Below are 15666 nucleotides of genomic sequence, written 5' to 3' on the forward strand. Positions count from 1 at the left end.
ACATATATTTGTGTATAAACTTAATACAGTCATTATGTCCTCTAAAACTAACCCCAGCATCCTACCTTTAAACTTTTCACAGCAGCGTTCATACACTTCATTACACTCACACAAACCTTCACTATAGACTTGTACATAATGCTATGAATGCAATAACAGTTTGTGCCCTGATGGTCTGTTTCTAAAACATTTTGATTTTTCAATGAAATTATTTTGTGAATCCTTGTGATTTAATTTGAAACTGTCTACAAACCCCCCAGTAATGTGCTCATTGTTTTCAACAAACACATTAAATGTTCAATGTAACAGAATTTCAAGTGAAACACTTTTACAATATTTGATTGCATACATTCTTGGTGTCATTATTTGACTGTAAAGCACACAATGCCAGTACATGCAGACTGATGCCAAATATATCTGAATCTGTCTATTGTGAGGAATTGTTTTCTAAAGCATTTTACTCCTGTTTCCCTCTATACAGCTGCTGGAGAAACACAAGAACACAGAAAGCATGGTAGAATTACTTGAACTGTATCAGATGGAGGATGATGCATTGAGTAATCTTGCAGAAGCCACCACAGAACTGTACCAGTACTTACTGCAGCCATTTCGAGATATGAGGGAATTAGCAATGCTTAGAAGACAGCAAATAAAGGTATTGTATGGGGAACATGCTAGTTACCATGCTTATATGCATGTATATAACATACAAACAAAAAAGAAATGTACGTTTTAAGAAACATGAACTATGGGCTGAAGTGTGTATCCCCTCTTTCAGGAAGCAGTTAAAAACTGTTCTTTAGGAAAGCATTTGGAATAAGTCATTAAGCATCCAACTTAATCTGTGCATGTGTTCTACTGACTTGTCTCGCTCTGGAGAATTTAGATATGCAGATGTCATTTGCATTGTCATTGGGCAAATGATCAAGCAGTATGAAGTGGCAATTTGTAATAATGATCTAACTGGCTTAATTCTTTGGGGAGCTTCCATATATGATGATAGTTACATGTTTTTATTGTTATGTATGTTTTGTGCTTCACTTAGAATTGTGGATAATATGGGCTACAAAATTTTAAAATAACTAAACAAAGTGTTACGTCTTTGATTTAAAAGAAATACATAGGCTGGAATAAGCATGCATCTCTCATTTTGCATTATCTTTATTCACGCAGTAACAAGACTTCGCTTTAGTCTGTGATTTAAAATATAAAAAAACAGACTTGGTCCCACCTAGGGACATGTGGAAAAAACTTTTAACTCAGATCTTGAAAATGCCAGAACAAACACTTATCCTGGTGTCCAGAGTATATTATATACCGCCATTTAAGAAGGATCCCATTACTCAAAAAGGTTTTCAGGTCTTTACCCTTGTATTACCAGAACTATATCTTACCAATATCTGGAGACAGCTCAAAAAGATCAAGTTAAACCATCTACATTAATTGTTTCCTTTTTGTTGGAATCAGACAAGGAGTGGATATTACGAATGTTTTTTCAACATCGTTGTGATGTTTTTGGATTTAAAAGTTAGCGCTTTTCCAGATTTAGCAAGGAGGAAACAATTTCTTCAATTGAGGCTCCAGGCTTTACACCTGAGAGCCTTATTTCTATTAAAATATCTGTGTAAATGTGTAATTACCGTATTTTTCGCTTCATAAGATGCACCTGACCATAGGACGCACCTAAGGTTCAGAGGGGGAAAATTTAAAAAAATGGTGTGCTAAACCGGCTCTGTTTCCAGGTGTCTGTGCATCTTATGGAGCATCCGTTTCTGGCATTTAGGGATGTGCATACAATTTTTTTCATCCCTGTTTCGTTTTTGGGTCTGGGGAGGGCCATTTCGGTCCACTCCCTGGATCGGAAAATTTTTATCGTTCTATTTCGTGAAAAAAAACAAACTCCACCCCAACCCTTCAAATTTAATTAATTTCGACCCCCCCCCCCCCCCCAAGACTCGCCAAAAGTCCCTGGTGGTCCAGCAGGGGTCCCGGGAGCGATCTCCCGCTCTTGGGCCATCTGCTGCCAGTAATCAAAATGGCGCCAGTGGCTCTTTGCCCTTAGTATGTGACAGGGGCTACCGATGCCATTGGTCGGCCCCTGTCACATGGTAGGAGCAATGGACGGCCGGTGCCATCTTGAAAAATGGCGCGGGCCGTCCATTGCTCCTACCAAGTGACAGGGGCCTACCAATGGCATCGGTAGCCCTTGTCACATAGTAAGGGCAAAGGGCCACCGGCACCATTTTGATTACTGACAGCCGAATGCCCGAGAGGGGGAGATCGCTCCCGGGAACCCCGCTGGACCACCAGGGACTTTTGGCAAGTCTTGGGGGAGGGGGGGTTCAGGAGGGTGGGGGGTTGTAATTAAATTTTTTTTTTAAATATATTCGCTCCATAAGAGATACAGACATTTCCCCCTCACTTTTGGGGGGGAAAAAAAGTGCATCTTCTGGAGCGAAAAATACGGTAAATACCAGAATTCCTTTTGTTTTCTTCTCTCCTTTACAGCTTTCAAATTTTTTGAAGGATAAATGTTATCTTTTTCCAGTTCATCACCAATAGCTGCTGAATGAGCACATATATGTTTGTAGCTAATTCGATCATTTATAGCTTCCTGTTTGTTAGATCCTATTTCTTTATTATGTGAGATGATTCCTCAGGGTGTGAATGTATCCCCCATGTTATTCAGGACTTAATGTGCAGAGAATAAGTGGTAGAACTTATAGTTTATTCCTTGTTGTAATTTCAATGATTTCCTCTGTTTGCAAATTTAAGTGTAATTCTTGAAATGTAATTCAAAATCTATAAATACCAAAAAAAAACCCCAGACTTGGGATGTTGGAGTTTTGATAGAAGAATATTAGGATTCGGTTAGCTCAGGACTCAAAATAGGAGGCAATAGAATTGTATTAATATTTGTAATTATTAAATGGCTTTAAGCTGCTAGAAGTGCACAAATCTGGGCTGATCACAGCTGAATCATTTGGATTTAATTAACTTTTTTTAACTCATGCTCAAGGCAAGTTAAATTTTGGGTACAGTTGGTATTTCCCTGTCCCAAGAGGGCTTGCAAATAGTGGCCAGCTGCTGCTTCTGTAGTGTGTCCCACATTCTGAATGATACATTGAGATGAGTAGGCGCAGTACTGTTAACAAGGAGGAATGAAATAGAATTTGGGTGGAGGAAGAATGGACGTGAAGTCACATCAGCTCTTGGACTTGTTAGTCTTGCTCCTCCCCCCTCCCCACAAAATGTCATAGGGCAGTCACTGGGTCAGCAATAAGTGGGGACAACAAATCACAGAGATAGCCTGAGGATTAAAATTTACATAAAGGAGGGAACAAAGTTACCTTAGAAACCACTGGAATATGGCTGGTACAGTGGCTCAGTGTCAGTATTACACACTGCCATGAGGAAGTTTCCCGATACGATCCCCAAGTAATGTATTCTGTACTCTGAATCAGAAGGTGATGTTGTGGAGGCAGCGTTCACAGCCCCTGAGGGGGATGGGGAGGGGGGGGGGGGTCATTGTTAAGGATAGTATCTAGAAGGAGCTCTGATGCATGATTTTGTACCCCGTGACCTGGAACAATGGTAGGGAGGCTGGATTAAAATAGGGGAAAATTCCACGAGTAGTTGTGAATTAAGATTCATGGAACCAGAATCCCAGAACTGGTTTCGACCGAGCTGGACGAAAGAGGAGAGAGGATAAATAACGGCTAAAAAAATAAAAATAGAAACCATTAGAATAGATCACTTTCTTTGTGAGGGTTAGTGGTGTGTGGTTTCCAGTCTTCTATATATTATACTACCAGTGCCACCTAAGGTACAGCACAATCAGACAAGCTCTACAGAGAAATCTGGAAATATTCTCCTCTCAAAGTAGTGTATGCCAACAGGAGAGGCCTCCCTTATTACTTCGGTGCACACATGCAGTAGGTTTTCCATTCATTCCCTACATATTCTTTCATGATAAACAAATTTCATTACTTAGAATAACATTTCCACCTAAAGCTTAAATAAGCAGAATAATTATTCTTTTCTGCTCTCCATTCAAAAAGGCTATTGATCCAAAGAGCAAATTAAGTCATTTTTTAAATTATTGTTTTACTAAGCAGTTATCTGGGTGAAATCAGCTGCTGAAAACTGTTCTTCTAGCACAAGCAGGATGATAGTCCTCACACATGGGAGACATCGGATGGAGCCTAGCATGGAAAACTTATGTCAAAGTTTCTAGAATTTTGACTGGGTAAACTGAGCATGCCCAGCATGCCCTTTACCACGCATCGATGTGGGGTCCCTCTTTGGTCTTTTTATTCCCACGGAGGTTTTGCCTCGCGGTTACTGAGCTCGTGTTATTTGCTTTTAAAAAAGGAAAACTTTCCACAGATCATTTTCGGATTTTTCCTGTGTGCGGGTTCCTCTCTGTTCCCCTGTATTCTAGTCAGGACTTTCAGCGGTTCGGTAAGCTTTTTTTCGCTTCCTTTCCCCTGTGGTGGCAGTGCCTGCTGGTGTTGATCGCCTGCCGCCTCTATCGTTTTTTCCCCTTCACTTTGTATCTTTATGGCCTTGTCAGTACCCTCAGTACCCGAGAACTATGTCCAACACAAACCCACACGATGTATACATCCTCTGCCTTGGGGGCATCACATGACATCTGGGGTCCCGCTTGTGCGACCAAATAACCCCGAAGGGACTTCTCGCTCGCCTCGAAGATGGAGAAGCTCTTCAGGGTGAGAATCTGAGACATCAGCATTGGAGGCATTGATGCCGAAGGACTGTGGAGCTGTACCAATGGACACAAAGCCATCGACATCAGCGGGGCCGTCTGCTCCAGTGCCACTGTTGGATAGGGGTACCGGGGTAGGCCCCTGTTGGTCTCTTTCAGGTCAAGGACATCTGGTTCTTTGTCTCGGCACCAGGGAAAGACCAGGCTGAGCAACGAGGGAAACCAAGGAAGCATCCGCCTTCTATGCATGGTGCAGGGCTGAGGTCGGCGTCGGCGCTTGCCATGATGCCCCCGAAGTGACCCCATGGCAAGGAGTACTTTTTCTCCATGGATGCTGGGAGTCCGCAACTGTCTCCACCGGTCCTGGTGTCAGTCGCCGATCCACCTTTGGGCTCCGAGGAACACCTGGCCACTCCTCCAGACTCCCAGTCTGTTTTGGCATTGGCAGCTTTTGAGGAGGAGTTGGAGCTCAGGGTCCAGCTGGCGATTGATTGGGCACTGAGGTGCATCGAGCCAGTGGCACACACAGCATCAGTGCCTGCGCTTCCCTGTTGGAATCGCTACTGGAGCGTCTTGATAAGCTCATTGGGGTGTTACCGACCCAGCTGGTGCCGATTCCGTGGGGGTGGCATCAGTGCCTGGTAGAGCACCGATGCTCTCCTCACCTGATGTGGTGATCATTGACAGTTCCTCTGAGGAGGAAACTCCGTTGAGGCCGGTGCTGCCATTGTGGCCTGAAGACCCCCCCGTCCAGCTTTGCCAGGGCTGGCACTGGGGTCTAGGCCTCTGGATGAAGGCCGAGCACTCAGGGCCCCATTCCCTATGGATTTCAGTGAGGATGAGGCCCCTTATGACCCCTGGGGGAGGACATTGCAGAATCCTCCTCAGAGGATTTTAGAGGGTCTCCCCTCAGAACTGTCTCCTCCTGAGGACCTGACCTTTGCAGGTTTTGTATGGGAGATGGCTGAGGTCATCCCGTTTCAGTTGATGACTGAGGAGGACACCAGACACAAGATGCTGAAAATCCTCCAGTTTGTGAAGGCTCCTATAGAGATTGTGGCGGTCCTGGTGCATGAGATCTTTAAGGAATTGCTGTTGAGGATTTGGGAGCACCCCCTCACAGTACCTCCTGTAAATAGGAAGGCGGATGGGGTTTATCTCGTCCAACAGGCTATCGAATTTGAAAACTGTCAGTTGCCACACCAATCTATAGTGGTTGAATCCACTGTCAAGAAGGCCAGACGCTCTCGGACCCATGCCTTGGTATCCCCGGGGAAGGATCACAGTGTGCTGGATGCTCTTGGGAGGAAGGTCTTTCAGGGGGTGATGCTTATTGCCTGCGTTGCTTCCTACCAGCTTTATATGAGCTGTTGGACATCTATTGCAACCTCTGGAAGCAGGTGCAGGAGGTGGCCGAGCGACTGCCTCAACAGCCGCAAGACACCTTTCTGTTGCTGGTGCATCAGGGCCCGGAGAGTGGAAAACACTAGGTGCATTCCATTTATGATGTTTTTCAAAATGGCAGCGAGAGTCTCTGCAGTGGGAATCTGCACCCGTAGAGTGGCATGGCCGTGGGCCTCGGATCTCCTACCAGAGTTTCAAGAAAGACTCAGACTTGCTATTTACTGGAGAGATTCTCTTTGGAGACAAGGTGAGGAACGCAATGGCCCAGTTGCGGGATCACCACGATACCCTCCAGCATTTCTCTGCCAGCTTTTCGGACCTGCCCTACTCAGCCAGGAGGTCTGTGAGACAGGGTCAGAGGAGGACTTTCTACCACCAGAGGAAGTCTATCCTCTTGCTGCTCATGCCCGTTCACAAAGGGTGAGCTCCTGTGGCCGTCCCAGGCAGCAGTGATCTCCCATGCCCCAACTGGCTCCCCAGCCAGATCACGGGACTGTGTTTTGACTGGATCGTAGGGAGCATAAGCCAGCCGCCCATACCTGAGACACACGACCTGTAAGCAAGTTTAGGGTGCAAGGACCTGTTTGCTAAAGGACACTCTCAATTCATCTCCCACTAATGATAGAATCATCCATTATAATGGCTATCCTTATCCTTCCCTCTTGGGTACATGGCCTTGGAAATACATTCTTGATGCGAGAGGATAAAGCATCACTTTAAGGGCAGGTCTTAGCTACAGGATTTCTTCCTGTTACACCAAGGCCCAAAAAAAGAGGTGGAGGTCTCCTACTAGCGGCTAAAAAAGACCTGAAACTAAGACTTCTAAACGCCAACACCCCACTTAGACTGGAAATTGGCCTCTTTAAGTCACATGACCTGCAAATCTGCTTAGTCTACGCACCACCCAGCCTGCTGGAACACAGTCCCTCATGAATTATCTAATCATAACTGAAAACCTGAACATAGACATCCCAGCTATCATACTGGGAGACTTTGGACTCCACTCCCCCCACCTCCTCCTGTGAATCCTTACTAAACTCCTTCAACGCCTTAGGCTTTCAACAACTCATTGCATCCCCCACACACAAAGCTGGACACATGCTCGATCTTATCTTTTGTTAACGCCTGCATACATTCCCCCAATGTCCCTTCGTGCACACCTGTACCATGGTTGGACCACTCGCTCATAAAAGCACATCTATCTATAAAGCAATCCTTCACACCCCTCCCCAAGCACAACAACACCATACACTTCAAGGAACCCTGCAGTAAGGAAGATTTAATCTCTGCACTCACTGACTCCCTCCACAACCTTGACCTAGCGAACCCTGACTCAACACTTTCCACCTGGAACAACCTCACAAATAACATTGCAAACAATCTTTGCTCTCTTACATCCAAAAATTTAAATCATTCACTCCACTCAAAAAAAACCCCCCCAAAACCTGGTACACCCCTGAACTAAAAAAAACTAAAACACGGCCTCAGAATAAAAGAGAGAAAATGGCGCAAAGATCCATCTCCTATCTTATTATCATCCTATAAATCCTCCCTACATGCCTATAGAAACTCCATCCTTAAGACTAAACAAGACAACTACGCAATTAAAATTCATAATTACAATACAACCCCAAAGCCCTCTTTGCATATGTAGCTGACCTCACCAAAAGTCACCCTTCCCCACCCCCGATGAGGACACCATAGCCAAATGCGAGCAGCTCGCCGGCTTCTTCAATGACAAAATCGCAAATATCCTCATGCACTCCCCCCATAAATGCACAAACGCTACACTAGACTCACTTGACACCACCTCTGCCTCTGAAATAGAAACCATCCTAAAGAGATTGAACCCATCCCACCACATTCCCACCAAAGCCCTCCTATCCATTCCAAACACAATTGCCAAACCATTGGCCGAGATAATCAATTGCTAACTCTCCCATGGCAAAGTCCCTGACTCCTTAAAACAGGCGATAGTTAAACCCATTCTAAAAAGATCCAATCTCGACCCCGCAGACCCATCCAACTACCGACCGATCTCTAACCTTCCCTTCCTTGCAAAAATCATGGAAAAAGTTGTCAACACACAACTCACAGACCACTTGGAGAACCACAACATCCTATCCTCCCAATTCGGTTTCCGTAAGTTCTTCAGTACAGAAACCCTCCTCCTCTCACTCACAGACCCCCTCTTTGAAGGACTAGACCAAGGCCATTCATACATACTTTCCTTACTAGACATCTCCTCTGCCTTCGATACCATTAACCACAACATCCTAAGCAACCGTCTAACAGAAATCGGCATCTCAGGAATGGCCCTACACTGGTTCAAATCCTACCTTGAAAACAGGCACTATATAGTCTGAATTGCTAACACAGCATCCACACCGATCCAACTCACTCAAGGTGTCCATCAAGGATAGTCTCTCTCTTCCACTCTCTTCAACATATACCTTCTGCCCCTCTGCCAACTCCTCTCTGATCTCGGCCTCACCCTCTTTATCTACGCGGACGATGTCCAAATCCTCATACCCATACAAGATTCCTTATCCAAATCTCTCAAAACTTGGGAAAACTGCCGTAACGCTATAAACCACCTCTTCACCAACCTCCACCTTGCTCTTAACACATCAAAAACTGAGCTCATCATCATCTCCACACACAATAATCCAGCACCCCCACCAGACGGTAACCCTCTCGACTTCCCTCCAGCAAAATGTACGAGACTTTGGTGTTACAATCGATAACCAAATCAACCTAAAGAAATTCATCAACACAACTATAAAGGAGTGCTACTTCAAACTACATATCCTCAAAAACACTGAAACCACTCCTCCACTTCAATGACTGCCGTACTGTCCTCCAATCCACAATTTTTTCAAAAATAGATTACTGCAACTCCTTACTACTAGGCCTCCCCGCATCAACCATCAAACCACTCCAAATACTACAGAACGCTGCCGCAAGAATTCTAACAAACACCCGAAAACCAGACCATATTCACCCCGCACTCAAGGAACTCCTCTGGCTTCCAATATCCTTCCGAATCCTTCACAAGATTCTCACAATTATACACAAAACCCTTCATAATGATAACATTCACTGGCTTGACAATACCCTTCACCTACATACGTTCAACTGTCCCACTAGAACTGCATATAAAGGAACCCTACATACCCCCTCCCTCAAGGCCACCCACCTCAGCTCCACAAAAGATCGAGCCCCCTCACTTGCAGGACCCACACTTTGGAACTCCATGCCGACTGATCTTCGGCTAGAGCTAAGTACACAGAAATAACCCCCCCCCCCCCCCCTCAAGACCTGGCTCTTTAAGCAAGTATTCCCTGAATAGCACTACGCCCCCATACCACCAAAAGTGCTGCACCCCCCCCCCGTATATCGAACTTGTACAGTTGTAGCAAACCCAAAAGCTGTACTTCTTTAGCGAATTTGTATCAGTGTATCCATTAATTCTCTCCGCTTTATGTATGTATGTATTAATACACTGTATGTATATCCTATATTAGTTGTCCATTCTCCCCGAACCCTTAAGGTAACACCTCCCCTCTCCTAACATTCTATCCACCTCCAAGTTACAATACCTTCCCCCTTTTAAAATTACACCCTTTCCAAGTTCCGAGCACCCTGTTCCATGTATTATCTGTTGAGTTCCGTGTAAACCGGTATGATGTACCTACGAATACCGGTCTATATAAGCTTTTAAATAAATAATAAAATAAAGATGGTCTCTTTTCAGGTGACCTTGCTTCTTCAGCGCAGAATGAGGGCTGCTTGACTGGAGTTGGGACCGCTCTACTATGTCCCTGAAAGTGGTCTCTATGTGCCTTTCTGTCTACCTCAGCTCCTCCAGGTCTGCCACTATGGCCTCCAGAGACTGGACTTATTCGGTGAGAGCCAAGAGCTCTCTGTACCAGGTGCACACATATAACCTAATCATTCATGTGGCACTCTGCAAAAGCCTGGATAGTCCCCCAGATTGCTGTTGGACATCTATCTGCATCTTAATTTTGAATTGCTAAAGTTTAAAAATCTGATTAAGTAGTAGGTATATCTCTCAATTTAAGGGTTTTTAAATTTATTGTCTTTTAAATCTGTTTTTAAACTAATAATTAGTTGTCTTATGTTAGTTTATGAATGACCAGAAACAACACTAAAATGGGTCAGCCACTAAAATTTGGGTTAATTTTGTTATTCTAAATCATGAATTGACTTTTATTTTGAAGGTTTTCCTCTTTCCTGGGAGGTGAGATTGAATGAGAGATGGGGTGTGGGGTGGGTGATAATAAACTAGCACACTGAAGAACATAAGAACATGCCATACTGGGTCAGACCAAGGGTCCATCAAGCCCAGCATCCTGTTTCCAACATTGGCCAATCCAGGCCATAAGAACCTGGCAAGTATCCAAAAAATAAGTCTATTCCATGTTACTTTTGCTTGTAGTAGCAGTGGATGTCAACTTAATTAATAGCAGGTAATGGACTTCTCCTCCAAGAACTTATTCAATCCTTTTTTAAACACAGCTACACTAACTGCACTAACCACATTCTTTGGCAACAAATTCCAGAGTTTAATTGTGTGTTGAGTGAAAAAGAACTTCATGGAGTGTCCCCTAGTCTTCCTCTTATCTGAAAGAGTAAATAACTGATTCACATTTACCCGTGCTAGACCTCTCATGATTTTAAACTCCTCTATCATATCCCCCCTTAGTCATCTCTTCTCCAAGCTGAAAAGTCCTAACCTCTTTAGTCTTTTCTCATAGGGGAGTTGTTCCATTTACCCGTATCATTTTGGTTGCCCTTCTCTGTACCATCTCCATCGCAATTATATCTTTTTTGAGATGCGGCGACCAGAATTGTACACGGTATTCAAGGTGTGATCTCACCATGGAGCGATACAGAGGCATTATGACATTTTCCGTTTTATTCACCATTCCCTTTCTAATAATTCTCAACATTCTGTTTGCTTTTTTGACTGCCGCAGAACACTGAACCGATGATTTCAATGTGTTATCCACTATGATGCCTAGATCTTTCTTGGGTGGTAGTACCTAATATGGAACCTAACATTGTGTAACTATAGCATGGGTTATTTTTCCCTATATGCCTCACTTTGCACTTATCCACATGAAATTTCATCTGCCATTTCGTTGCCCAGTTTTCCAGTCTCACAAGGTCGTCCTGCAATTTATCACAATCTGCTTGTGATTTAACTACTCTGAACAATTTTGTATCATCTGCAAATTGATTACCTCACTTGTCGTATTGCTTTCCAGATCATTTATAAATATATTGAAAAGTAAGGGTCCCAATACAGATCCCTGAGGCACTCCACTGCCCACTCCCTTCCCCTGAGAAAATTGTCCATTTAATCCTACTCTCTGTTTCCTGTCTTTTAGCCAGTTTGTAATCCACGAAAGGACATTGCCACATATCCCATGACTTTTTACTTTTTCTAGAAGCCTCTCATGAAGAACTTTCAGACGCCTTCTGAAAATCCAAGTACACTACATCTACTGGTTCACCTTTATCCACATGTTTATTAACTCCTTCAAAAAAGTGAAGCAGATTTGTGAGGCAAGACTTGCCTTGGGTAAAGCTATGCTGGCTTTGTTCCATTAAGACATGTCTTTCTATATATTCTGTGATTTTGATGTTTAGAACATTTTCCACTATTTTTCCTGGCACTGAAGTCAAGCTAACCGGTCTGTAGTTTCCCGGATTGCCCCTGGAGCCCTTTTTAAATATTGGGGTTACATTAGCTATCCTCCAGTCTTCAGGTACAATGGATGATTTTAATGATAGGTTACAAATTTTTACTAATAGGTCTGAAATTTATTTTTTTAGTTCCTTCAGAACCCTGGGTGTATTCCATCCGGTCCAGGTGATTTACTACTCTTCAGTTTGTCAATCAGGCCTACCACATCTTCTAGTTCACCGTGATTTGGCTCAGTCCATCTGAATCATTACCTATGAAAACCTTCTCCAGTAAGGGTACCTCCCCAACATCCTCTTCAGTAAACACCGAAGCAAAGAAATCATTTAATCTTTCCGAGATGGCCTTATCTTTTCTAAGTGCCTCTTTAACCCCTCGATCATTTAACGGTCCAACTGACTCCCTCACAGGCTTTCTGCTTCAGAGTTTTTGCCTCTACGGCCAACTTCTTTTCAAATTCTCTCTTAGCCTGTCTTATCAATGTCTTACATTTAACTTGCCAATGCTTATGCGTTATCCTTTTTTCTTCTGTTGGATCCTTCTTCCAATTTTTGAATGAAGATCTTTTGGCTAAAATAGCTTATCCCAGGACAAGCAGGATGCTAGTCCTCACTTAAGGGTGACATCACTGATGGAGCCCTATTGCGGGAAAACTTTCTGTCAAAGTTTCTAGAAACTTTTTGACTGGCCCTGTGAGGCCACTGAGCATGCCCAGCATGCCATCATATTCTCTGCCACATGGGTCTCTCTCTAGTCTTTGTTTTTCCGCGCTGCTGTAAGCATCGTGGAGCAAGGAGACTTGTGAGTTTTCCTCACAATATATCTGACTGAAAGGTCTACAATTTCTCAAAAAATTTTCTCCCATAAAGGATCTCTTTCAATTTTCCACCAGCCGGTGAGTAAACTCAATCTCGTTTTTACTTTTAGTAAAAACTTTTTCTCATTTTCTTTTCCCCTTTTTTATCGACGGCTGTCGACAGAAAATGGCTTCCGGATTTAAAAAATGTCTGGTTTGTAATAGGACAATGTCCGTAATAGATCCACACCTATTCTCTGTTTGGGAGATAAACACGATGTTTCATCCTGCCCTCAGTGCGCAGAGATGACTCCCAAAGGCAGAAAACTTCGACAGGAGAAGATGGAACATCTCTTTCACCTTCAACTCCTTCCTTCTCCTTCAACATCAACTAAGTCGTCCCCAGTGGGGGTTACAAAATGAATTTTATTGAAAAACGTCGTCTGGAGGGATCGGGAGATCATCCATCGCCATCGACTTCAGCATCGATAAGGTTGGTAGTTGAACATCGACCAAAATATCGCCACCGACATCGACGCACATAGACTCCAGCGATACCCCTCTCCCCAGAGGAACCGACCACTAAACAGCAAAAACCTCAGGAAACTCCGCTACCTTCGGCGCCAGGGCCTTTACTTGCATCGATTGAACCTCCACAGGGATCTGCGGATGTGATATCGATGCCTACACCGCCACCGCATACAGCTGCTCTGACTACACCAGCTGTATCGCAGGAATTGTCAGATTTTATCAGACAAGCGGTGCTCCAGGCCCTGAAAGAACACACACCTACTCCGGTGCCGTCACCGATGCCGGTTCTTGAACCGATGCTGATGATTGCACCAAAGCCGGTAACTATATTGATGCCGACGACCCCATCGATGCTGGTACCCATACCGATGCCGACGATTCCGTCGATGCCTTTACCTACAGCGATTCCAGTTAAAGTGACGCCGACACGACCACCGCAGATACTGACTCCGTCGATTCCGGCGCCATCACCATTGATGCCAATCTCACCCGGGGATCCGGGACATCCAGAACTGGCACTCTACCAACTTCTAATGAAGAGATTTGATGAGGTGGTCGGTGCTCTTCCTCCCAAATCTGGGAAAGAACACCTGGAGCACTCACCCTTGGAAGATCCACAACCAGGTCCTTCAGGGATTCCTAGACCGCCTAGGACTTCCACAATCTCTCCACCTGAACAGGATCCATATGATACTTGGAGTGATACACACTCAGATACCTCATCTGAAGCCTTCATGTCAGATCCTTCACCACCGGATCCAAGGAAAAAATCTCCACCAGAAGATTTCTCATTCACAACCTTTATCCAGGACATGGCTGACACCATCCCATTCACCTTGGTCACAGAGCAGGACGTAAGGCAACAAACATTGGAGGTTCTTCAGTTTGTAGACCCTCCAAAACAAGTGGTAGCTATACCAGTCCATGATGTCCTTCTGCAATTACATAATCTGATTTGGGAACATCCATGCTCAGTGCCAGCTGTTAACAAAAGAATGGACTCTACATATTTGGTGCAGTCTGCTCCTGGCTATCAAAAATCACAGCTTCCTCACCAGTCAGTAGTGGTAGAGTCTGCGCAAAAGAAGTCCAAGAGAATTAGACCACATTTCTCAAATCCCCCAGGAAAAGATCACAGATTTTTTAGATTCCCTGGGGCGGAAAGTCGATCAAGGGGCCATGTTAAATTCTAGGATATCTTCATATCAATTATACATGACCCAGTACCAAAGAAATTTGTGGAAGCAAATGCAGGACTTTATTCCTTCACAACATCAGGAAGCAGCCCAAATGATTATTCATAAGGGGCTAGAAGCAGGCAAACACGAGTTCCGTGTGGCCTATGATGGTTTCGAGACAGCTTCCAGAGTGGCTGCATTGGGTATAAGTGCCAGATGTTGGGCATGGCTTAAAGCCTCGGACCTCAGGCCTGAAGTCCAGGAGAAGTTAGATCTCCCATGCTTTGGTGATTATCTTTTTGGATCTAAGGTACAGGATGCAGTTGCTTAATTAAGAGCATACAGAGACCCTGAGACAGCTTTCATCGATCCCGCAGGATCCACCTATGCAGCCAATTCGTAGGCCTCAAAGGAAGGATTCTAGAAGACCTTTCTATAGACAGAAGCGGTATTACCCCCCTACATCTAGGAGCTGGTCTTCTAGGCCGCACCAAAGGGCTCAGCCCAGACAGCTTAGACCATCCAGGCCTCAACCACCACCACAGACTGGTCTGGCTGCTGGCTTTTGAGGCCATTTCCAGGGAACACAGCCATCTCTCCAATCCTCATCCAGAGCTTCTGGTAGGAGGTTGAGTATCCTCCTTTTACACCCATTGGGTTCAAATAACAACAGACCAATGGGTACTTGAAATAATATCTCGAGGTTACCAACTCAATTTCCTCTCAATTCCAAGAGATTCTCTTCCGAGACCTCTTTCTCTCAGTGAAAATAACATAATCCAATTGAAAGCCAGGGCTGTAGAGCCAGTGCCCCGGACTCAGCAGGGCAGAGGATTCTATTTCCATTATTTCCTCATTCCAAAGAAAACCGGAGGCCTATGTCCCAACCTAGACCTAAAAAATCTCAACAAATTTCTGAAGAAAGAAAAGTTCAGGATGATTTCTCTAGGCACCATGCTTCCTCTTCTTCAAACAGGAGATTGGCTTTGTTCTCTGGATCTTCAAGACGCTTACACTCACATTCCAATATTCCCTCCTCATCGCAAATATCTGCGCTTCATGGTGGGTCATCGTCATTTCCAGTACAGAGTACTACCATTCGGACTAGCCTCTGCTCCCAGAGTATTCACCAAATGTCTGTCAGTAATAGCAGCACACTTACACAAGGAAAGTATCCATGTATTTCCATATCTAGACGACTGGTTCATCAGAAGCCAATCTCAACAAGGAGCTCTGGCTTCTCTCAGACAAACAATTACTTTACTTCACTCCATGGGCTTTCTCATCAATTATC

The 15666-nt window shown here is 44.4% G+C and overlaps 1 protein-coding gene across 2 annotated transcripts in view; it reads left to right on the forward strand.

Moving 5' to 3' along the window:
- JMY (junction mediating and regulatory protein, p53 cofactor) overlaps nucleotides 1–15666 on the forward strand; it is a 231717-nt gene that overhangs the window by 34850 nt on the left and 181201 nt on the right. For both annotated transcript variants that reach the window (XR_003852469.1, XM_029575526.1), the window contains exon 2: nucleotides 482–655. Coding sequence is in view for 1 of the 2 variants with exons in the window: in XM_029575526.1 (XP_029431386.1) it covers nucleotides 482–655 (174 nt within the window). In the remaining variant the exon portion in view is untranslated. The remainder of the gene's footprint in view (nucleotides 1–481; nucleotides 656–15666) is intronic.

The sequence above is a fragment of the Rhinatrema bivittatum genome, chromosome 1, assembly GCF_901001135.1.
Source record: "Rhinatrema bivittatum chromosome 1, aRhiBiv1.1, whole genome shotgun sequence".
NCBI lineage: Eukaryota > Metazoa > Chordata > Amphibia > Gymnophiona > Rhinatrematidae > Rhinatrema > Rhinatrema bivittatum.